This window comes from Ictidomys tridecemlineatus, chromosome 5 (genome assembly GCF_052094955.1).
Source record: "Ictidomys tridecemlineatus isolate mIctTri1 chromosome 5, mIctTri1.hap1, whole genome shotgun sequence".
In the NCBI taxonomy this organism is placed as follows: Eukaryota; Metazoa; Chordata; class Mammalia; order Rodentia; family Sciuridae; genus Ictidomys; species Ictidomys tridecemlineatus.
This window is the reverse complement of record NC_135481.1, coordinates 11,756,932-11,782,825: the sequence shown is the minus strand read 5'-3', so window position 1 is coordinate 11,782,825 and position 25,894 is coordinate 11,756,932. Positions and strand designations below refer to the sequence as shown.

The 25,894-nt window shown below is 42.3% G+C and overlaps 1 protein-coding gene across 1 annotated transcript; it reads right to left on the bottom strand.

Annotated features, from left to right (window-relative positions):
* Window positions 1-113: 113 nt before the first annotated feature.
* Hexa (hexosaminidase subunit alpha) lies at window positions 114-25,894 on the bottom strand. Its single transcript, XM_005316766.5, has 14 exons — window positions 25,589-25,894; window positions 10,921-11,013; window positions 10,070-10,135; window positions 8,336-8,382; window positions 7,559-7,669; window positions 6,603-6,704; window positions 6,029-6,161; window positions 4,614-4,794; window positions 3,651-3,737; window positions 3,308-3,380; window positions 2,444-2,627; window positions 2,168-2,258; window positions 1,402-1,506; window positions 114-356 (listed from the first exon to the last, which is right to left on the bottom strand). Exons 1-14 carry the CDS (start codon window positions 25,839-25,841, stop codon window positions 299-301), a joined length of 1,584 nt encoding a protein of 527 aa, XP_005316823.1. The 5' UTR covers window positions 25,842-25,894; the 3' UTR covers window positions 114-298.

Here is a 25,894-nt window from a genome sequence, read left to right as displayed (position 1 = left end):
CTGGGCCCTGCTGAGCTCTATTGCTCTTAAGAGGCTAGTCCTGGATGCTCCCTTACCCTAGGGCCATTCACTTTTTTCCCCCTTTTCTTTTTACACAGATAATCCACATTGCATATAGAAAAATGACACACCACTCTTTATTGAACACCAGTGCCAGCACTGACCCTCTTCTCTCCAGGCACAGGGGCACGTGGGCAAGGGGCTCCTTCCCCCGGCCAGGATGCAGTGGAAGCCTGGCCCCACTACTGCTCTCCTAGGGCCAGCACCCTCCTTGGTGCCTGGGGCTGCTGCTTCAGGTCTACTCAAACTCCTGTTCACAGTAGCCTATGTTGAGGGGCTGGGCCTGGACACCTCGCCTGCAAGAGGACATGAAGAAATAACAAGGTGAGCCCCATAGTCTTATACCCCCAATAACACCTCTACCACAGTCAAAAGCCTCTTTCCCCATTTCAGTAAATCTCAAATGGTCACCGTGTACCAAAATTACTTGCAGATCTCACGTCTAGAGATTCTCACTTGGGGTGAGACAAAGTGTTGGCAAGAATCTGTATTGTAAATAGGTACCCAGGTGATCTGGGAAACACCTATTTCTAGCTTGCCTATGTTTGTGCCTCATCCCCTGATATCTTAGTCCCTTTGGAAGATGTAGATGCTTGAGGGGTGTCCAGTGCTCTTGGTTAGCCATCCATTCTTGGTTCTATTCTAATATGCTTAAAGCAGTGATGGTGGAGACTGAGGTGCTGTCCAGCCCAGGTACTGGGCATGAACACCTGTCCTTAGGTCTTAGACTCACTAGTTTGAAGCCCTGACAATCTCTTTTAGCGGCAACATGCTTACAGATGGCAAGGAACCTACTAACAATCATCCAGGACATCACAGACTATTGAGCCTTAGACCCCAGGATGTTTGACTCTTAACCCAAAAGTTGACTTTGAACTAAGCGATGTTCCCTATGTTCTAAAAACCTTGTCAATGACTAAACCAAGAAAATGACTCTCATAAGGCCGAAAGGCATGGATATCATGAGAGCTCATAAAAGCCAACCTCATTCAAATCTTGCTTTTGAGTGACTATGGGGCAAGGTACTTAACTTCTCTGTGCTATAGTTATCTTATTTTATTTTTGCAGTGCTGGGGATGGAACCCAGGGCCTCGTGCATGCTAGGTAAACACTTTGCCACTGAACCATACCCGCAGCCCCTCAGTCATCTGTTTCTAAAATGGAGGTAAAATTTATCTACGTTATGGGTTGTAGTAAAAATCCAGTGAGACAAGGTACACTGTAAAGCACAGTGCTTGTCAAAAGGTAAGTGTTACTGTTACCATTCTGTTCTTCTCAGTAAGGGATCCCAAGCTCTGAGTTTGCCTCACCCACTTTGGGAAGGACCCAAAGCCTGCTTACCTCAGCAATTCACAGCGGAAGTGTGACAAACGTTGAAAGGCAAACTTCACATCAGTCATTGAACTCTTGCTCCATAGCCTTTCAGAAACAGCCCCTGCTCTGGGCCTGAAGGAAAAAATGTATGTGGCAGATTGGCCCTGTGTTCCCTGGAAGGGTGCTGGACATCCACAGGCTACTGCCTTTTGTTCAGGCCCCAGAGTGGCGCAAAACCAAAGAATGTGATAGACACCTTGTTCCAAGTGAGAGCCTGGCTGATTGGTTCCCAGGCAGTTCTGGGGCCCAGCTCCGTTTTTGTTAAAATGTGGATAGTGATCTAGCCTTCCTCCTCTCCCAAAGAAATGGGAACAAGAGTAAGCCTTAAAGGCATCATTAGTTGGTACTGACAGCAGCAGCAGATGTCTTTCAAATGTAAACTCAGTACACCTGCCATGCTTGGTGAGGCTACTATAGCAGAGAGAAATCTTATAAGTATCATGGACCCTTAGTATTGGAACCTGAGCAAATCACCTATGTTCTCCAGGCGTCCTTATCTCTATCTGGAAAGTGGTGATAATAATCACTACTCCACATACCTACTGGGTTGCTTGAGGGACATATGGAGTCACACGGGAAGTATTACATGCAAAACAGAATGTAATGCAATGCACCTACTCTCTCAGGCCTAAAAGGAAGGTACTAGTGTGGAAGTGGCTGGATGGATTTGACTGTGAAAAGGAGGACCCCTGCCCTCAAGCCCAACCCTCCATATCTTCCAGAAAGCCCTTACCAGAGCCTGGGGACCAGGTTTGTACTGTCCACATACTCTCCCCACATACAGGCCTCTCCACCAATCACCAGAGCCTTCTGCTCAGGGGTACCTGAGGGGAAACCACAGTGGGCCCGTGAGAGGTGTAACTCTAGGCTTCCTTTACCACCACTGTCCCAATGTGGCCCTCTCTGCAGACAGGTCATTTCATTTCTAGGAATGTCTAGCCCAGAGCTTCCTGCCTCCCTCCTGAGTCCCAGCCATCTTTGGTCAGCAAGGAGAGTGCCCTGCTTTCACCTTTAAAATCCAGGGGCTCCACTTTATAGAAGTCCTTCCAGTCAGGGCCATAAGTTATACGGTTTAGGTACCAGGGGGCAGAAAGTAGGGCCCGGAAGCCAGCCTTAGTGATCAGATCCAACTCCTTCATGTAGTTTACTGGTAACTCTTCTTGCCATACCTGTATGATGGTGTCTGGCCGAATCTGTTGCAAAAGGTCAAAGGGCATTAATGGTATAGAACTGAGAAGATTTCTGGGCCTCTTTCTTAGGCAAGCAAACTAGGCTAAAGGGTGTTATGTATGTACCCTCTGTTTCCTGGCACAAAGGATAGCTCTGTGACTCCTAACCACTGAGCTCATACCCCACTGCAGAGCTAAGGAGTCCAAGAACCCTAAGATAGCTCTCTGCTGTTCTCCTCTCCCACATGGAGATAGTAATATTGTCTGGGAGCCAAAGGAGGCAAGCAGTGGGGCTCAGGATGTCCAAGAGTCTCCAGATATTTCTTGGGGTAAGACAAGGGTTGGGATCTTACTGAACAATAATGAAGGAGAAGGCACATTCATCCTTAGGGTCCAAGGATGAAGGCAATCTGCCTCTCCTAGACCCTAGTCTCTGATTCAGGAAGGAAAATCCAACCCATCAAGTCAAGTCTCAGGAATCTCAAGTAACCAGTGATTCTAGTCTATAGTGATCCTGACATCTAAACCTGGGGCTCACACCTGTGCAGTCTTTCTAAAGGGGGAAGGAGAGACGGCCAAAGTGCCTGGACCTTTTAAAACCTAGTCCAAACTGGAGGATCGGTCCCTGCAGAGGCAAGGGAGGAGTAGGGAGACCAGAGGTAGATGTCACTGGAGGCTCCTTTTCTTCTCTGCCCTTGGCTCACCTTTACTTTATTATCAAACACTTCCTGCCACACCACATAGCCCTTGCCATAAGCAGAGACGATGTCCAGCAGCCTGGGAATGAGAGAAGTGTCAAGAAAGTGTCTGCTCAGCTCAGACAGGCTCTAGGCTGTGTGTCCGTACTCTAGGACTTGAGCCTGGCCAGGGGGCCCATCCCTGACTGGAAGGTATCTTTCTTTCCCAAGGCTGGTACCCAACCACTCCAAACCTGAAAAGATAGAGCATGGTGACCCTTCAGGTGCCCATAGAGTTGTCAAGCAGGGCCCAGCCCTGATATGGAAAGTGGTAAGCCCCAAACACACTCTACCCTCCTTCCTTCCTCACGTCTGGATGTAGAAAGACTCCAGCTGCTTGAAGTCATCACCAAAGCCCTTCTTCTTCATGAAGGCTTGGATATCTGGGTTGGATCTCCTGAATCCCAAGAAAAAATAAAAAATTAATTCTTTTACCACCCCAAAGGCCTATAGCCTGATGGTTAATGACCTGGCCTCTTAAAACTATCTTTTTTCACTTAAAAGAGCCAAATCACTGAGGATCTCAAAAGTTGTAAATGAGCAAAGTGTGACCAAACAAGATATGTAAAGGATGAGTTTGAGTTTGAAAGAGTCTGAAATCCAAACCCCCAAAGAGAATTCACATTCATCCTTAGGGTCCAAGACTCATCTGGGAGCTCTAGCACACTGGATTCTGACTTCCCATCTGCTGCTGTTCCAGCAGGAGCCAAGAGTTGCTGTCTGTTACCTACTGCAAATCCTTGTCCCCTGACATCTGTTTGCTCACATTGTTCTCTTCCAAAAATATTTTCCACTCCTCATGTCCCAAAAGCCAAACTATTTCCCTGAATCCAACTTTAGTGCCTAATTCTAGATGAAGCCCTCACAGCCTCTTTTAAGCTCACTAGATCTGAGGGTTTGGACTTTATGATTTAATATTAATTGTACACTGTTATCTATTAATCTTGAATTCTCTTTCTTGATTTTTCAATCAGACTATTTTAAGCCTATGTAAACGGGGATTATTTATCTCTATCTTGGATTCTTCCAAGATAATTCTGAGCTGGGATATTTTTCCACAAATATCTCAAGAATCTGAAAATACAGAGGAAGAGAGGTTTGCACTGACAGCCTTGCCAAAGTCAGGTAGGGCCTCTATGGGCTGAGACAGACTGCTGTGTCCTAGAGGTTAGGCCCTAAGCAGCAGCAGCTGACCCAGGCAGCTATGCAGGGCTGACCTCTACTCTGAGTAAACAATTCATCAGGGAGGGTGGGAAGATCAAAGGGCTCATACCAGCAGGTGAAATCAACCTCATCTCCTCCAAGGTGAAGATAAAAATCTGGGAAGACAGAGCTGATCTCCAGGAATAATGTGCTCATGAACTCATAGGTATTGTTGAGACTGGGGTTCACTGGTCCAAAGGTGCCAGAGGGCCGAGACTCAGAGTAGCAAGGAGTCAATAACCCTGGGATACCTAAGCCAACAGAGAACCCCACATGAGTGTCAGAACCAGCCAGGCACAGTGGCACACATTTGTAATCTCGGATACTTGGGATACTGAAGGAGGAGGATCACAAGTTTGAGGACAGCCTGGGCAACTTAGTGAGACCCTGTCTCGAAAGAAAAGAAAAAGCTGGGTATGGTGGGCATGCCTGTAATCCCAGTGGCTTGGGAGGCTGAGACAAGAGAATTGCAAGTTCAAAGCCAGCCTCAGCAACTGTGAGGTGCTAAGCAACTCAGTGAGACCCTATCTCTAAAATAAAATATAAAATAGGGCTGGGGATGTGGCTCAGTGTTCCAAATACCTGAGTTCGATCCCCAGTACCAAAAAAAAAAAAAAAAAAAAAAAACCAGAAAAGAAAAAGACCCATGTACACTCTAGTTCTACATGTAAGGACATTAAGTCTCATAGAGTGAGACACTTGTGTTCATAAATGTCACACACAGGCATTCATAGGAACTGTGACCACCTCTTCAGTCACAATCAAAGGAATATGAACATGTTCACAATCAGAGACAGGCTGGGTTACAACCAGACAACTGTTAATGGATACACTCTTGCCTCGACACACTGCTTCCAATAGAATTCACCCTTGCTCCAAAAGGACATTTCTTCTCAAATGGCCTTAAGCAATAAAGGGGACTGAGCCTAATGGAGCCAAATTGGTACAATCTTTCCTATCTCCTCCTCTTTGTGGGATCAATTATTACGCAGAATTCTACATTTCCTAAGGGGCATTTCTCTTGGCCCAGAGGCTTCCCCTCTTGGGGTTGAGACCAGGTGGCAGCCTCTTTCAAAATCTTCCTTTAACTAGGTTTTAGTCCAAACTAAAACCTAGTTAAAGGAGCTACACAGAAAAAGAGAGTAAGCAGGAGTAGTGGCTGTTTGAATAACCTCTGGAGGCCACCCCAAGCTTCTTTCTATCAGATTCTAATGAGATTAGATTCCTCAGTATCTGCTCTGGGGCACAACAATTTTTGCATGGGGATCTGAGACGAATCTGCCCATATTTTAATAATAAAAAGTGGACTCCTTTGTCCATCCAAAAGTAAGTTCTTCCCTATCTAAATTCCCAGGTAAGAAAAGTTTATAGAAAACATTCTTCCAAGGACCACAACTGGAACATGCCACATCCTAGAGCCAATGCCCTGAAGCCCCACTCTAAGAACCATCAGAAGATCCCTCCAATCCCAAACATTATTCTTACCTGGTCCCCAGGACAAAGTGTGGCCAGGAGTATCAAATTCTACCAGCACACGGATACCCCGAAGCCGAGCATATTCAATTACCTCCTTCACATCCTGTGTTGTATAGATGTGGGTGACAGGGTTGTAGGCCCCCTGGAAGGCATAAGATACGATTCAGATCTTATTTCCTGAAGGCTATCAGAATAGAAGATACTCAAAATGCTTCCACCACTCCCCAGATACCAAAACTATCTTCAAGAATCTTTATCATAATCCCCCACCATTATCACATCTACTGTTTTATCTGAGCACCATAATGCCAGTGAGATAAACAAGGTAGAGATTATTTCCATTTAACAGAATAAATATAAATAAAAAGCAAATGAGGACAGCAAATTTTCTTCTGAAGGTCATAGAGCAAATTAATGGCAAAATTTGGACCCGAATCCAAGTGTCCTGATTCCAAAGCTACTGTCCTTTCCCTCTGTCAGTGTGTCTGGTTAGGATAAGAGCTATTGTCCTTGCCAGCAGGGGCTCTAGCCACGCTCAGCCAGGGACCTATTATAAGCTTAGGCTGAGTGAAACAAGACATACCTTTCTGGTGAGCTCTGGAAAAGTGGTGCTCTCATATGGGAAGGAAGAGTCATCTACAATATGCCAGTGGAACACGTTGAATTTATTGTATGCCATGACATCCTGTAGGTCAGAGCACACACCATGAATCTATCACAGCTTCTCCGATTTCAGCCTCAAACTGGGCAGGTTGGCAGGCAATTCCACACACCCCAACAAGCCTCAACCTGCCCCAGCTGCAGTGAAAGATTTATACAGCCTATCAAACCACCTCATCAGAAAGGGCCTGGCATGGAGGGGTGACTCAGGGGATTTCTTCTTTCCTAGGACACAGCCAAAGACAGCTGAAAGATGAATTCTGGCCACATAGAGATGAACACTGTAACTACTATGGTAGGCTGTTATCTTCCAAAAGTCCCCAGATAGTCTTAGGACCTACACTTACTTCTTCCTACCATATGCATTGGGTTATGTGACTGATGTTTATCAAATCATGATACCTGCTGGGAACTTGGTTTCCCCCAAACTCATAAATCTGAGGCTTCTGAACCATGTGTCAACTCCTTTGGTTCCACCAGAGGAGGAAAGGAAAAGGCAGACCCATGAACTAATGAGCAACTGTTATCTAAGAATCCACATTAAACTCAACAGACTTAGGAACTTCCTCAGCTGAGGCTTCAAACACATCTTTCCTATGACTTCATCCTACATAAAGAATGCTGAGGAGCCAATTCCCTAAAACTCTCACTGTACTCTTGGAAACAGACTGAACATTGGTTCATAGTAACCTGTGGCATAGATTTAAACCACTCATGATATTTTTTGAGTCTTGGAGCAGGTCACGTCTACATTTTCCCCAGGGGCTTCGAGAGTTACATATATTTCTCCCCTACTCTTTAGGAATATGGAACCTGATCAATCCCTTGCCCCATGGCTCCAGAACTCTATGCATGAATAAAGCCTTAAGGCCTGTGTACCAGTGTGTCCAGTATGCTAAACAGTGGCAGGTAATGTCGAGATGTATCCAACAGCAAACCCCGGTGAGGGAAGCGAGGAAAGTCCTCAATCTTCGTCTTGTTGACAAAGAACTGTGCAGATCAAACATTGAATATGTCAAAATTCAAAGGGATTATCCCAAGATCCCTGAAAAGCCAACCTATGAATAACTATAAGGATATTGTAAGAATAACTATGTCCCTAAACAATGCCCTCCACCAATCAAAGACCATAAGCAGCCACCCTCCCAGAGGTCAAACATCTCACTTAGCCAAATATAACTGTCCCATATACCAAATACAAGTGTCCCATACAGATTAGATTTTCCTGATTGTTAACTTGTTTATTTTCTTCAAAGCAATGTGGTATCAAGGTCACTACTAAATGATTCAGAATAATCCATTATAGTCACTCTAAATAGACCAATCTATCAAAAAAGTTCTCCATTCACATCTCCTCTAATATTTATCCAAATCCACTAGGACCCCATCTAAATCAAAACAAAATCTTCCCAGGACTCTCATTATTTTCCAGGACTTTTGAGAAAATCCCAGAGTGCATAAAGAAGCCCCCTACCCCCCGCTTTTTATTTTTAAAAAAATTTTTTAGAAGTAGTTGGACACACTATCTTTCTTTTATTTACTTATTTTTATGTGATCCTGAGGATTAAACCCAGGGCCTTGCACATGCTAGATGAGTGCTCGACCACTGAGCCACAATCCCAGCCCAGGGAGTACTTTTTAAGGGCCCATACTCACCGCGCCATCAGACGATCTCCAAACCACCTGGCTAAAAGTCTCCAGGCCTGTGGAGAAGTGGAGAGAGGGTGAAAATTTGGGGAGTCTTGGAAAGTTGTAACTAAGGCAGAATATGATGTGTAGGCATAGGGTGAAAATGGATGTAGTGCAGGCTTCACGATTCTCAACACTTATAAAAAGGAGATACCAAGAAGTCAGTTTACATTTTGCTTCTGTATTTTATTTTGGAAGGTAGTTTTAGTGCCTTTCCATGCAACACACTAACTTTCAAAACTCATATACCACCTCCATATTTTCTGAGCCTTAAAGTTACAATAAGATGTAAGATGGGGGCAGGGGTCGTGGCTCAGCTGTAGAGTGCTCGCTTAGCACAGTTCAATCCCCAACACCACATAAAAATAAATAAATAAAGATTAAAAAAATAATAATAAAAAGATGTAAGATGGCTAATTCATGGCCAAGCCAGACTGCAAGGAGTTAAAGCTTTCCATGGATAAAGCCCATTAGGAGCTAAGAGAATAAAATAAGAGGGACCCTGGTCTACTGGTCTTACTTCTTTCAGACTGAATTATGAGAAAGTAATCATTAGATTGAGCTTCTAAGGAGCCTGAGGCTGGATCTGGAAGATAAGGACTCACTACTCTTCCTCTGTAGTGACTGAGACCAGCTGAAGTGTGCTGGGTGGCAACTGCCCCCCCAAAGGACTGCCTTGACATAGTCTCTTAGAGACCATCAAGGTGCAAGCACAGTGATTCATGTTCTCAACAGCTAAGGCCCCACTTATAGAAACCCACCAGAAAATCCATGAAGGATCTCCAGAGTCCCAAAATTTTGAAATGAAAGAATCCATAAGACCTTAGTGGTCAAGCAGGACCTAATGTGAAGCTCATTGGAACCTATGATATGGGCCCCTCCCCACTCTGATACCCAGCACTTTAGAGTCTGACATGCCCCTTCCCCAAACTAAGGAGCACCTTTAAAAATGTAGGAGAGGGCAGAGAAGGGAATATGCTGCATCTCCAAAGAAGGGAGGAAAGGCAGTGTAATAAAGCCCAACTAAAACAAAGAATTCAGTGAGAATTAGCTCATATTCACTGGCAGAGGCTTTACCAAAAGTAGTAGAGGCACCTGGCTAAGTATTTGTCTAGGGACCAAACACCTTCTCAGTAAATCTAGAGAAAGGGTAGGGGCCTATCACCTATAGGCTGGTAAGCCTTCATTTTCTCCAGAAAATACCTTTTACCTGTATATATTTTTATTAGTCCCCCCACCACACACACACACTTTTTTTTTTTTTTTTTTAAAGAGATGGGGTCTGGCTGTGTGCAGGCTGGCCCAGAATTCCTAGGCTCAAGTGATCCTCCCACCTCAGCCACTGAGTGTTGGGATTACAAGCCCATGCCACTGCACCTGGCTTAGTTTTCCTTTTCAAAGACCCTTTCCAGTCATATGCCTGGAGTGAGAGATGGACAGGTGGTTTTTGTGATAGTACTGCTTATTCTCATAGCTAGCTGCCTGTCCCCTGCACTCTCCCCCTGTACTGTGCGCCACATGGGAGCTTCTGGAAGTAGCAGCAAGGAATGGGGAAACTCCAACTGTCTCTATAAAGAAAGCCATATTGGGAGTATTCACTGGGCCCCAGTCCTGTTCTCCCATCCCATCAACTTCAATATTCCCACATCATTCTCTCACCCCCATCTCTTTCTCTTTCCTTAATCAGCCCCAACTTGTTACCTCGGAGAGCTCCCCAGACACTATGAGCGACGAGTAAAATCCGCTTATCATTTATGGTCAGGGTGTCTGAAATAACAAAAATAATTTATTTGGTTAAGGTTTACTCAGACTATAGACAAGATGGTCTATATAAATCCTTGGATAAAACAGAAACAAAAACAATAAGATCACATTTTTTTTTTTTTTTTAATATTTCAGAGAGGTGCAAAGCCCCTGGCAGGCTGCTGAAGGGTGGTCAGACCCTGGCAGATGATGCATGAAGAGAGTCAGGCTGGAGCAGAGTTCTCTGCAAGCAACACCCAGATTATGGGTCATTTTCCCCTAACCAAAACATGAGGTCCTGTTAGCCTCCAGCAGAAGGTATGGTATCTCCTACCAGCAAAGGGGATAGGGCTGTTTGAAGGGGCAAGTCCAGCATCCAGCATTCCCAAAGCCTTTGTTTCCCCTTTTTCTCTAGACTTTCAACTACTTCATCTAAGAATGTGAGAAAGAAGCAAAGACTCAAATATTCACTTTGGAAAGGTTCCCAATCTGCTGCTCAGGAAAGATAGGAGGCAGTCATAGGACTAATGACATAGCTTTGTTTCAGCATACACAACCCAAAACTCTGGCACAGTCCTCAAAAAGTAATGTACCCAGTCCAAAAGGTAAGTGTCCTATGGGACTCAGTGAAGAGCTAGTGCAACACTCTGCAGCCGACCTTTAAGTACTGGTTAGAGGGTCATATGAGAAAAACTCATCTTCTATGGCTTTTGGCACTTCAGGTCATGAGAAGCTTAGGTCAGGACATCTGGAATCATATCTCCAGACAAGTGCCTGCTCTTTAGGACATGGGGCAGTGTGGTTCTTACAGTTCTCCAGTGACTCCAAAGTAGGAAAGTCAGTACATCCCGCTGTGCTCACAGAGACAACCAACTTGTTCTTCTTTATTTTCTCCTGTTTTTCTGCAAAAAAAAAAAAAAAAAAAAAAATAGAGTAAACAGTATGGCTGACTTGCCACTAGCAACAATAGGTAAAAACCAAGACCCTGCAGAAGGGTTCCTAGCTCTAATCCCTCAGCTCATATACTGTGGTGACAGGAAAGGGAAGATGTGATATTCACCCATGGTGTTGTCCCTTTCTGGTCATGTTCAACTTTTGTTCTGGTTGTGCTTTTTTCTTCCCCAGTAACCCGCCCCGACTCACACAGGAATGATTTAGGTGGTAGTTCTAACTTTGTCTAGACTGTGCCAAACACACAATTCCAAGGCCTCAAAAACTGCTTCTCATCAAGCTGCAGCTCAACATCTGGTCTTCCTTCACATTGGCACAGACAGACCTCCCACACACAGGGCACACAGAGAATGCAGCTGATGCCTCAAAGAAGGCCCACGATCACCAGCCCAACCTGTTTTCTTCCCCATCCTATCCAAGGCAGACTTCTGCTCAACACGAAAGCCACCAAGTATGAATTAACATATCGTAGCTCTACAGACCCCAGTCTATGCAGAAAAAAATGCCATAGTCAAAATGTGCATCTCTTTCTACCCTCCTACCAGTTTTCTGTGATTTTTTTTTCTGTGATTCTGATTTTATTGTGCCAAAATTAATGGGTCCCCTCCCTATTCTTTCCTGAAATCATATGTACACCACTGGTAGCACAATATCCATGACTTTCTCTGGAACTACAAAGTAAGGAATAGATGGTCTGGAAGAAAGCAGAGAGAGAGACTTCAGAACCAAACCAGAATCCCAATGTTACCCATTCTCCAAGCAGAAGAAAACTGGGAGCCTCCGAGCATCTCAAGGAAGCCAGCTCAAAGCTCCTGAGCATTCCCACATGACTGCAACTCAGCTTTCACATCTGCCAAGAATCAAGCCAATAAGGAATCCAACAATGCCTGCCTAAACCCTGCAGGGAGATGGGAATTTGAGGCAACTCTGGGTATGGTTAACTTTTATCTATATCCTAATCCTAAAAATACATCCCCTCTTCATGCAAGGACAACCAGGCTCTCAGGCCTCAGAGACTGCTCTCAAGGCAGAATCAGTAGGTTCATCGTAAGCACCCCAAATCAGACAGGGAACCTCTCCAAATCCATTGCAACAAATTCTGAAAACTGAGGACTTAATCTGATGGCAGGGGCAAAGAAAACTATAAAAGAATCCTTCTCCTTAAACTATATTATGCCCCTTGCCTCCTTGGCACCCCTTTAACTGAGCCCATCTGGGAGCCTCAATATCACTGTGTGGAGCTATCTCTGGCAGCCATCCAAAGAGGGCAAAAGTCCTGAGCTTTTCTGTTAATCCTCTGGGCCTTCGTTTGCCAAATGAGGAGAAATCCCAACTCATCCACATGCAACTACCATGGTCACTGTCCTGAGGACAAAACAGGAGAGGATGCACAAACAGCAGGATTATCCGAACTATCACTTGGAACATAGGAAAATACTTTTTTTTTTATATTATCTTTTTATTTTTCTAAAACACACCTGCACTCTATTCCTTATGTCTATAGTCCTAGATCACAGATTTTCTTGGATGATCTGAAGGATATGAAAGCACTTTTTTCCAGAATGACACCACTATGGTAAAGAATCCTGTCCTAAATGCTCTCAGTGACTCATGTGGCTGTTAAAGAAGTATATTCAGAGGCTCAGCTGCTGCTTAGATAAACTCTGAGAGAGAAGATTTGAGGGAGGTGGCAAAACAGGAGGGACACTGGGTCATCTAAAAGGATGTAAATAGAGTATCATCACTGTGGTTTTCCGCCTCGTTGTTGCCACTGTACGAGCTCTGAAGAGAGCAGGAAATAGGCAGGGGCCAGCCAGCTGCCTCTCCACACACCCACACCCACACCCACACCCCTGTGCTGAGAACTGAAATGTGGGAAGTGAGGTATGGCAAACAGCCAGGTGAGCGGGCAATCACATGCACACGTGCACCGTGGACCCCACTGGGACAGCAGGGAATTCTAAAGCCTCGGGTGCTGAGGAACACAGAGTAGTGGGCTGGGAAATCAGGAAAGGCTGGTCTGGTTCTGGTTCTGCTACTACCAAGCCGAGTAAGATTCAAGTTTCAGGACTTCCATTTCCTGTCCTGTAAACAATGGCAGGGCAGAACAAGATTCCGTCTACTAAAACCTCGTGACTCCAGGTTCCATTTCATTATCACAGCCTCCTACCTCTGCAGCTCACTCATCTCACAGCTTTTATCTAAACTCTTTCTCTTTGAGAGGGAAGGGGAAGGTAGAGTTTCCATTGAAAAGTTTGCATTTTTTTTTTTTAATTAAAAAGGTAGGGGCTATGGTTGTGGCTTGTGGTAGAGCGCTTGCCTAGCAAGTGAAAGGCACTGGGTTCAGTCCTCAGCACCACATAAAAATAAATAAAGGTATAAAAAATGTTGTATCTGATAAAAAAAAATGGTAGTACTCACTAGTTGAAAAATTCAAACACTACACAAGCATTTACAATAAAAAATAAACAAAAGTATCTCTGTTATCCTTTGTTAGTCTTCTCAGTGTGGAGATAACATGCCGTTCATTCTATGTCTGTTCTCCATTTTTGGCATGATTCTGCCTTCCTCATCATAGACAGGTCATCTCTGGACATGGAATTCTGAGAACAAGGACTCTCTTATTATTAAAGTCCCTATAGAACGTTCTCCAGACTATAGTTGTACAACTCTTCAAGTCCTTTCTGTCTTTAGTCCTCTCTCAGCCTCACATAACTTCCTGTTGGCCTAGATGTGGACATCCATCACCTCAGATGCAATCTAGCCAATACTCTTAACAACCTGTCTTAGTTTTACTTATATCCAGTGTGCAAAACCCTCAACCCTGGATCAATCTAACCTCTGCCTTCTGTGCCCCCTTATCCCGGCTTACTAGCCCTATCAGAGGGAAGGGAAAAAACAGAATAGCAGGATTGGGTCACTGTAAAATCATGGTCTCCCATCTTGGCTGGGCCCTCAAGGCTGCCCTGAAAATCTTCTATCACTTTTTTTTCTATTTTCCACAATAGCTATTTCAATCTTGTACCACTTTCCTCAAGTTGATCCCCAATTTCCTTAGTCCTAGCAGATAATTAAAAAATAACTCCCATCCAGCTTACCTTCTCCCTTCCCCCAGATATCTGCAACACACACCTGTCTTAACCTTCTCCTCTCCATCTTGATGAAAGAGGTCTCCTTTTACCTGTGCTCTGGACCTCTCCTCAGGTTCCTCTTGTATAAATTATTTCTCTTTTTTCCAAAGTCTTTGAGTTATTTCTTTCTACCAATTCTTTCCCATCAGCATTAAAATCTTTGCAGTCTTCCTGGTCTCAACTGTAGTTCATCTCAAACATTCACCCCTTCTCTCAACTTCCAGTCACAAAGAAACTCTAGAAGAAATGTAGCCTGGGCTGTTGGAAGCTGAACTTCAAGGACAGACAAATCTGAAATCAAATCTTGGTCCTAACAATTCTGGTTGTGGGACCCTGGGCAGGTTATTTACTCTCTGAGCTGTCGTTTCCTCATCTGTAAAATGGGACTCATGATAGTACCTACCTTACTGCATTGCTGGGGAGATTAAATGAGTTAATATATGTAAAGTGCTTAGTTCAGTGTCAGGCACAAGGTAAGTGCTCATGGACGTGGTCATTCTTTGTTTTCTCTTTATAACCACACTTCTTTACATCCTATGTACCCCTCAATCTGTTATAATCTGACTTCCCTTGCCATCACTCCCATGAAAATGGCTTCACTAAGGTTCTGTGGAATCTTTCCAACTCATCCAGTCATTCATTCAACAGCTATTTATTGAATGTTTACTATGTGTCAAGCTTATTTCTAAGTGCTGGGGATATAGCAGTGATTAAAACAGACAAAATTCTCTGCTGTCAGAGAGCTAATATTTTAGACACCATTCACTACTTCTGGGATCACTTGGCAGCAGAAGATACTGACAAACTCACTTCACTAGAGGGACACTGTTCTCTCTTGATTTTCCTTCTTCCTCTTTGAATATGCTTCCTCATTCTCTTTTTCCTTTACCAATCCCTCTGTGCTGGTGTTCTCCAGGGTTTCTAAGCTTCCAGATTTCTTTTTCTCCTTACTTTACACTTTCCTGGGAAATGCCATCCACTCCCACAGTACTCTGAAGTTACAAATTTATCTTTTCAAGCTAATTCTTCTGGAGCCCTAGACTTCGTATGTTTCTGCTCAGCTTATCTCAAATGCACCCTGAATCTTAAAAACAAATACAAAAACTCTTCTTTCTTTTCTCACTGGCTGATCCTCTCTCTTGCTTTGATAACAGCACAGTCTATTTACCCAAACAAGAAACCTCCTCCTTCTACCACACTTTCCACCTGAGTAGATCACAAATTCATTCACTCAAAATAATATTTATAAACTGTCTTCCAATGTGTCAAACATTGCTGAGCAGTAAGATTTCAACAGTAAAAAGACTCAAGTCATGTTTACAAAATACTTATTATCTGTTTTCTTTTTTCCTGGTGGTGCTAGGGATTGAACTCAGGGCCTCACACATGCTAGGCAAGCCAAGTACTCTACCACTGAGCTATAGCCCCAGACCAAATCCTTATTTTCTCAACACATGCCACTTCCCCTGCCCCTATTGGGCCAAAGATTTAACTTAGCATCTTGAAATTTCTCACCTAGATGATTATAAAACGTCTCCCAGGTGATCTCTCTCTGCCTCCATCTATACCCCATTTCACTCTACTATCCACTAGAGTGTTTCAACATAAAGATCAGGTTATGACAGCCTCTGCTTAAAACCCTTCAATGAGCAGGCACAGTAGCACATTCTTGGATCACAAGTTCCAGGACCCTGTCTCAAAATAAAATGAGGGCTGGGATTGTGTCTCAGTGGTAGAGCACTTGCCTAGCATGTGTGAGGCACTGGGTTCGATCCCTAATACCACATTTAAATAAACAAATAAAACAAAATAAAGGCACTGTGTCCATCTACAACTAAAAATTAAAAAAAAAATGAAAAGGACTGAGGATATATAGCTCAATGGTAGAACACTTGTCTAGCAAGCATGAAGCCTGGGGCGCAGTGACACATGCTTGTAATCCCAGTGAATCAGGAGGCTGAGGCAGGAGGAACATGAGTTCAAAGCCAGACTCAGCAACTTAGCAAGGCCCTAAGCAACTTGGTGAGACCTCCATCTTTAAATAAAATATAAAAAACGGTTGAGGATATGGCCCAGCAGTAAAGTGCCTCTGGGTTCAATTCCCAATACCAAAAAAATAAAAACAAAAATAAAAACCCAAAAAACAACAAATGGCCTCTTAGAGGTGAAGTTCAGAAGCCACTAATAGTCATCAGAAGAGACTTGTCTTTCCCTACTCCTGTGCAGAAACTCTCACTTACAACTCAATGAGCTTTTTCAGATCCTTGAAGATGCCGTGTTCTCTCCATACTTTTCTTGCCATATATTGCTTCCTCCTATTGAAACAAACTTTGCATTCCCTCCATACCTCTCCTCATTAAGAAATAACTCTGGCTTTCCTTCTATACAACTTTTCTGTCATTCCCCACCCTTTCCTTAGAGACCTTTCTATGTGATCACGAAGCAATGTACACATACATTTTTCATAACGCGTATCTTAATATATGCTGTTTATTTGTCTATCTCCTCACCTAGGCTGTGAGTTCCTCAACAGCAGGGACCAATCTCAGTGTCTCTGTACTCCCAGTGCCTGACACACGGTAGTCATTCAATAAATGTTTGCTGAAAAAATGAATGATACTAGAATTAAAAAAAAGTGCATTTTATGCGACATATGCATAATGATTATGCTACATAATAATCAGCATAAATGGGAAACATGGTTAACATAGAGATCACTTTTATATACCCAAACCTAGAACTTTTCTAAAGTCTTATTATTAGGTTAGAGGATGCTAAAAAGACACACAGACTTTTCAAAACAATATTCTAAAAACCTCTAAGTCCATAAGTCCAAAGATATAGGTATCTCCACTTCTATGGAAGGGAGAACTCTTTGCTGCATTAGGGTATCTGGAAACTATATATCTTTATCTTAATGTACAATAGCCTCTTCCTCCACCAGCCCTGCTCCTTCTTGAATCAAGACATTTCCATTATATTAATGCACTTAATTCACAGAGGCCTAGCAGATTGGAGGAAACACATTGGATTTAGTTACAAATTGGCATTTGGCTTGGCTTCTGGATTGAAAACTAGGAAAGTCAACTCAGCCATTGACACCTTATTACTCTAATGTCTTCCCTTCCCTGATACTCTCCTAGGCTATGCCAAAGTTTATTCCCACACCCACTTTGCTGTCTCCCCACCTCCACACATACACAGCTTCATACACACCACAAGCAGGCTTCATCTCCCCACACTCAGCCAAATGAGAGGCCTGGAAATCATTCATGCCTGCTCATTTCTTCATTCCAACCAAGATATGTTGAGCACTTACTGTGCATCAGGAACTGTGCTAGGTGCTGGGGCAGTTAAAAAGAAAAACAAGCCCTGGTCCCTGCCCTTGAGGAGCTCATAGTTTCTAGTGGGAGAGACAAATACAAATGATTACTAAACAGTGTGATAAGGGCTGTGGTACATACTGTTGCTTCTTCCGGAAGGGAAGAAGGTTTAACCTCTGAGTAAGATCTGAACCCTGAGTTGTGTTTGCTAAGCACCAAGAGGAGAAAATACATTCCAAGCATGGGAAGCACATCAGTGTGGCTAAGGGAGGAGGCAAAGGCATCCCTATGAAACTTCTTATCCAGTAAAGTGGGAAATGAGAAGGTGACTGTCCTGAGTCTGGGGCTTCTCAGTGCTGCTGAATTCAGTTTAGACTGTGGTGCAGTTGCCCATGAGTCCTAAGATTCTTCACGTTCCAGAGACTAACTACTCATAGTGTACTCTCTCCAGTCCACAGGTGAATGCTGAATGTTTCCCTTTCTCTCATTCCCATCTTGCTGCTTTTCTTTTTTTAAGTTGTAATTAAGACTTTTTTTTTTTCCATTCAAAGCTAGTCTCAGCAACTTAGCAAGGCCTTAAGCATCTCAGTGAGACCCTATATCTAACTAAAATACAAAAGAGGGCTGGGGATGTGGTTAAGTGCCTCTGGTTCAATCCTCAGTACAAAAAAAAAAAAAGGCATTTTCCCCCCAACTTTCTCTAAACCCCCCTCCCCGACATGGTACTGGGGATTGAACTCAGGGCCTCATACTTACTAGGCAACTACTCTACCACTGAGCTACATCTTCAGCTCCCTTTCCCCACTACTTAAAAACTCTGATCTGTCCCTCCTTACCCTACTCTTATTAGAAAGAGAAAAATCTTCCTATAATTCTAGATTCCAAGAGGTAACTGCAGTCATCATTTTGAACAGCCTTCCAATTTTTTGTAAATACACTGATATTAATTTTTAGAACAAAAATGGAATCTAAATACATATAACTTTTTTTCCATTTACCAAAATGATTTATAGATCTTCCAATGTCAATATCTAGAGATTCACACCATTATTTATAAATACTAAATAAAATTCCATTGATGAAAACTCCTTAACTAACTTCTCTCCCATTTGTGGACATTTGGTAAGGTTTCTAAATTTTTAATATTAGAAGCAATGTTCTAATAAACAAATATTTGTGTGTATATACAGTTGTGAAAGATTTCCATAGGACAAATTCTTAGGGATGCAAATACTAGGCCGAAGATGTGAAAAGTTCGGTCATGACGCTGCCAAATTACTCTTCAAATTATTGCGTTGATTTTTTACCCAAACCCACATATCTGAGCCCATTTCTCCACATCCTTCTAACATTAGATCATCTCAATTCTTTTTCATCTTTGCCAGCCTGGTTAAAAACAAAACAAAACAAAAACACAAATTTAATTAGCATTTCTTTAATAATGACTGAATTTATGCATTGTTTTGCAATTACTAACTATATTCTTTGTACTTTTCTTGGTTAATTTTCTTTTATTGATTTGTGAGCTCTTCTAGATTTTAGCCTCATCTTTTAAGATTGCAACTATTTGCCCCATTTTGACCTTTATCTTTTTAATCTTGTGGTTTCTTTGCTTTAATTCTTATGTAGTTAAATATGTTCGTCTTTTCCTTTATAGTTTTCTTTATTTGCTTGCTTAGAAAGGCCTCTTCTACTCCTGGGATTATAAGAATAAATTCTAGGATTCCTTCTAATGCTTTTATGGTATATTCTAAATCTTCAGATCTTTAATCTACTTGGAATTTACTTTGTGTTTGATATAAGAATTTAATTTTTTTCCAAACTGAAAAACACTCTTACACATTTGGTATATGGAACTTAGATTTTTGGCAGTCTTACAGTCAGGGAAATCAATGTCCTACCTCTAACATCTTTTGTCACTCTGCTCAATATATAAGCCCATTTCTGGTCCCACACTCCCGTTCCCATAAATGTTTCCTTTTTACTGACCACATCACCCACCCTTGAATAACTCTTGAAGTTTTGTTGTATGATTATTTAACTACCAACCATTCTCAGCACTTTTGCTTACTCTCTAACTGAAGCCTGGCTCTCCCTAGAGACACCACACACCACTATCTCTACAATTTGTTCTGAGAGGCAAGGTCTCTTCATACCGAGATTGAGACTTGGTGCTATTTCTAGGTCATCCATCCCCCACCATCAAGTGAAAACACAGCTCCCTTCTGTGGCTCATGCCATCCAGTTGTTGAATCTAGAGCCTCTCTTTATCACAACATGGCAATTTCCTAGTCACTTTGTTATTTACTTGGACACTTTGGTTTCTAATGCCAAGCCTTCCTCTCCACCTAGATGACTTTAATACCCTGGAGGAAGAACTAACCCACATTTTGGCTTAGCAGTTTTCCAACAATATCCTTTTCTCCTCCTCAACCATCCTTCCATGGTCACCTTTATATCTTTTATCTTTTGGAAGTGTTCAAACTCATTTCCCAAGTTTTGGTTCCATGTAGCTAGCTGTTTGCTAAGATACACCTCCCTTGACAAATCCAAAAAGAAATTTTTTATCATACTCAGTTCACCTCTCAACCTCTTAATCAATCTTTCTCTTTTTACTCCATCCTTTTCTCTTTCTTTGTGAGGCAGCAACATGCAAATGAGAACACTCAAACTGATAAAGAATGCTGGTGCTGGTGACATGCGCACCTGTAATCCCAGAAACTTGGGAAGCTAAGACAGGAGGATCACAAGTTCAAAGACAGACTCAGCAATGGAGAGGCGCTAAGCAACTCAGTGAGACTCTGCCTCTAAATAAAATGCAAAATAGGACTAGGGATGTGGCTTAGTGGTTGAGTGCCCCTGAGTTCAATCTCTAGAACCAATTAAAACAAAACTGCTAAAGAAATATGAGAGTCATCCTTCAGCATCTTTCCCTCCAATGTACCTCACAACTTCCAAGCATACCACCAGTAATCTCTCTTCAGTTTTTCTAGTATTCTCTGTCCCTATACCTATCATCCTGCTCCAGCCACTATTATTTCTTACCTAGATCACTGTAGTGGGCTTTCCTCTAGTCCTATTCCCACAAATCCCCAATGCAACCAGAGTTTAATCTCACTACTTTTCTTATTTAATGGCCTTTCATCTATTATGTATCTAGCTTCAAAACTCACTGATTTACCCTAGAGCTATACTTTGACCTTCAGTTTCTTAAATATGTTGGAAAGATTCTCACCTGAAGGCCTTTCATACGGTCTTCTGTCTACAGGAAACAGTATGTCTGTCTACATGAACTCTTACTTTGTGAAAGCCATTCAAAACACACCTTCTAGGTGGATGCACAAGTACCAGTCAAGCCTTCAGATGACTGCAACCTCATAATAGAGTATGAATCAGAAATATCCACCAAAGTAACTCTCAAGTTCTTGACCCTAGAAACTGTGATATACTAAAGGTGCATTTTTAGGGGAAAAAAAACAAAACACACACACACCTTCCTCCCATGCTTCCACCCTTGAGTCAAGTGTCCTCTTCCACGCCCTCAAAGAACCCTACACTTCAGTTACCACAGAACAAAACACACACACACACACACACACACACACACACACATACATACACACACACACACACACACACACACACTTTATTATATATCTGTATCTCCACTTTCAGGGACTATAAATTCTTCAAGGATGAGGGTAATTCTATTAATATTTTCAGGGACTTAAATTTGAACAACGCCAAAAACCTAAAGAGTAGATTTTCATTTTCTTAAACTACAAATGATGATGTAAACCCCAAGAATCTCCTAAATTATCTTACATTCTTTAAAAAAATTTTTTTTGTAGTCCCACACAAATTTTATACACACACACACACACACACACACACGCATATATGGACCTATTGTTATTGACAAATTATGGTTGGTTAATAAATGCTATTTATACTAAGAAGGGATAAAATGAAGGGAGTCAGAAATGGTCCTGGAATCTGATAACAATGGGGCAGGAATAAACACACTCACCACCTGAGCATTAATAAGCAATTAGATGTCAGAGGTTATTATTTGAAGCAATTAGCACTAAGATGTGATCAGAGCTTAACCCTACCAGAGGCCAGTAGTTTTCCAAATTGCTAACTGGCTTGTCAAAGATATTTATGACTTTACTTCAAGACTGCACAGTGACAAGATCAAAATCTTTGTGGACAAACAGTTCTGATTGGAATTTCTGCCCCAACACTACTAGCTGTATAACCTTGGGCATGTCACTTTGTGAGATGCCCTGTTCTGACAGATGGGGATATAACACTGACTTCAAGAAGATATTATGACAATTAAAGGGCATAATAAACATTGAGTGCCAGACATTCAATAAATGCTAGTTCCCTTCCATTTTCTACTTCCTTTTTTTCCAATAAGTAAGTTTTTCCAGAGCAAACCTCTATTGTGTATCATTTGGCTGGAGTAGCCCAGGGCAGGTTACCTTGGGGTCTAACAGCATCAAAGGAGCAGCTTCTCGGAAGAGTTTTTCATGAATGTCTTACAGGAGACTGAAGACTCCACTGGCATGTGTTTGGTTATCCTCTATGATCAACAAGTGACATTCCAACATATAAAAGAATATGGTGGGGCTGGGGTTGTGGTTCAGTGGTAAAGCGCTTGCCTCGCACACAAGAGGCACTGCGTTCAATCCTCAAAATAAATAAAGATATTGTGTCCATCTTCAACTAAAAAGTATTCAAAACAATAAAAAACAAAAAAGAAACGAAGAACATAGGCTTGAACTCTTCAATCCACCCCAATCTAGGACTGAAGCTCCAGTCAAAAGAAGAAAGCCACTACTGTGGCACCCTATTACCAGTTACCACCAGATTTAATAGTACAGTAGTTATACTTTTCACCTATAAGTATCCTTCTCACCCACAACCCCAAAAACTTTACGAAAGAAGGAGGTTGCTCTCTGACAGTTGAGCTTACAAGCAGCCCCACTTCCTGCATCTGAGCACACACTTCCACAGGAACTCAATTGACTGTTGAAATTTAAGCACTGCCTCAGCTTACGATAGAAGCACTGCACCTAGGAAGAGAATAAAATCAAATCTAATTCTCTTATTTCTATAAATTTATTTCTATGGACTAAAGACCCATAAACCTTGAGGTACAGAAAACTCTTCACACATACACCTCTCACACCTCTGCTTTTCTCTTTAGCTGCTTTTGTTGTCAGTGGCCCAACAAAAAAGGGAGAAAAGTCTTTATATTTATTTATTTATTTGTTGTAGTTGGACACAATACCTTTATTTTGTTTATTTATTTTTATGTGGTGCTGAGGATGGAACCCAGGGTCTCAAATGTGCCAGGAGAGCGCTCTACTGCTGAGCCACAAACCCAGCCCTCCCCTCCCGGACAGTTCTTAATTCATTTGTTAGACCTCTTTTTTTTTTTTTTCAGAGTAGACCTTTTCTTGAGGATGAAGGGGATTGATGTTTATGCCTTTAACAGGCTAAGAAATTGACAACATGTCCTAGCATGAGGCTGTACAGCTCAAATGTCCACACCTGCTGTTAAAAACTAACCCAACAAGACATCAACTGACAAAATTCCCCCCCATGCCCTACTTCACTCTTCTATTTGGAAGTGAGGAAGAGGGTGGAAGGAAATGGACAAAAGGGTATCACAGGGGTTCAGGCTATTTTTAGTTTTTTACTTATTTTTATTTTTTGTGATATAGAGAACAATCCTAGAGTCTCACAAATGCTAGGCAAGTGCTCAGCCACCGAGCTATACCCCTGGCCCCGTTTTACTTTTAAAATCAACAGTTCTTCCCTCTATTGTAAAGTCTTTCAAAGACTGCAAAACATTCATAACTATTTTCTTATGCCTGGAATATAAGCAGATTTTAGGAGGAACTGGGGAATGATATTAGCCAAATTACATTGTTACAAGTGTGCCTCCATGAATATGTAACAATGAATCCTATCACTGTGTACAACTATAATGCACCAATAAAAAAAAATATGGAAAAAAAGTAGTAGCAACCCAAAAGCCTGGAAATTAGGCAATGTGCCTGAGGGCACATAAACAAATAATAAAATAACCTTCTCTGGGTGCCTCCTAAATAAGCCATATTTCAGACCTTGGATCCTCCAGAATATCCAAGCCAGAAGGAGAGCTTAAGGAAATAAGACTCAGATTTTTTTTTTTTATATATACAAGGCTCAAACTACCTCGCCTATTCACACACATACATGCCTTGAAAGTTGAGCTGCTTGGGCGTAACTTCCAATTATCCAGGTTTATTGGAAAAGTGTTATGATTTAGGTAATAAAGGCAAAAACAGGGCAGCTTGTAAAGAGGTTAATTGAGGACTCCTATTAACTAAATCCAGGCCCTGGAATACAAAATTAAATACAATTATTTTGCTCCTCAGCTAAAAACTGTGCTCCTGCTACTTACCACCTTTCCAAAGACAATCTATTCATGACTCCTCCCTATGTCTCCTTCCATTTTCCACATGACCTTTCATAAGAAAAATAATTCTACTACATACTTTCTTCCTCTTTGCTTTTAAAATAATAAACTTACTGGCAACTCGGCATTATACAGGAAGTATCTTTGCCAGGGGATACTTACAAAGTACTTAATTACTAGCCCAATTAGAGTGAAGCACACTAACCACATTCTTTTTTCTCCCCGGCCTAGCTACCTGAACTTATCTGTTTCTCTCCTGCATCACCCAGAGGTTATCTCAATGTATCCATAATTCTATAATGAGCTAAGAGCAACATGAGTTTAGGTTATGAGTTGGAGTCATATGATTCTCCTTTTTCTGGAATCACATGCTAATGCTCTAATTTGAAACTTGAAAGGCAATACTAAATAAAACCAGCAAGTCATTTTTTTTTTTTTTCCAGTGCTGGGGATTGAATCTGGGGCCTTGTGTATGCTATGTAAGCACTCTACCACTGAGCAACATCCCCAGCCCAAATCATCTTCTTTTTGATGATCTTAGAAATAAACAAAAATATCAATGCCTTCTTAACAACTTTTACACAAAGTAGCCGTTTATGTTAATATAGCCAATTTAAAAAATTACAAAATATCTGCCAGTTGCAGCCATAGTTATGGAATGACCAAAAGAGGTATTTTAGGAGATTGATTAAATGCCACTTAACTTAGTCACTTATTTAATATCTAAGGATGAGCAATGCAAATACTAAGAATGCCTTCAGAAGGATACAGATACTCATGATAATCTTCCATTTTAGAACAAAAGGACTGAGAGAAGGGATGGGATTATTCTGTTCAGGAACAATGATGTCCTAAGTATCTGGTAGATCTATCTGTGTGAATACTTTCCCAATCCCATCCTTACCCATTCTCCAGGCCCCAGCCCATCACATTCACCAGGTTAGAACTTTGTGCTCAGTCATAACCCTTTGCTCAAGGTTCTTCTGGCCTGGAATACCCTCCTCTCAATCCCAGCTAATTATACCTACCACCTCATTTTAAATGGCTCCTGGAAACTCACTTCCTTGTGAAAGTATTCTTTGATTTCTCTCACAATTTAAACATTTACTGGACGTACTATGTGCCAGACATTTTAATGTACTTTGGCATAAGTTTTTGAATCTTGTCTCACCAATTTTGAGGGTCTTCTCTGGTCTCTTCTACCTAGCACTGGTCGATTCATGGAGCCCCAGCCTCCCTTGAATATGATCAGAATGCTCATCTTAGATGTCTACTGGCACAATTTTCCACAATTTGATATCTTCGTTGAACTACAGTTCTACCGTAGACATTTCTGGGATGAGTACCTAATATAGCCAAAGGAAGGATTACAGACGAGCCAGGCCCTAGAAGTCAGCTGAGTGAAGGGGTGAATGGACTAAACCTGGGAGTGCCTGAGAGGACAGCAAGCAGTAGGAGAAGGGCAAGAGGAAATGGAGTGTGTGATAAAAGTGTTGGGCAAAAACAAAAGGTGGGTGTCTGCAGAGATTTGAGGGGGCTGTCCCAAGGCAGCTCTTTCAGGGCGGGGTAACAAGATCGGGCAGGTGTGACTCACCTGATAAGTTAGGACTGGGCCAAGGACCCGAACCGAAGAGCACTTTGCGGTAGCGTAGGAAGGCCTCATCGAGAACAGAGCAGCCCGGCTGCGCGGCGGACCTGGAGTGGTACCGAAATTGGAATTTGTAGGGCGAAAGGTTGTAGTACCGGTGGGAGGTTTGGATGTACTGGGGCCAGGGCCATAGGGCCGTTGCCCAGGTCGCGAACGCTGCCGCCAGCAGCAGCGGAAACCAAAGCCTGGGGCCTGCCATGGCTCGCCGGTGACCTCTCCCTACAGCGGGCTGAGCCACGTGAGAGCCTGGTC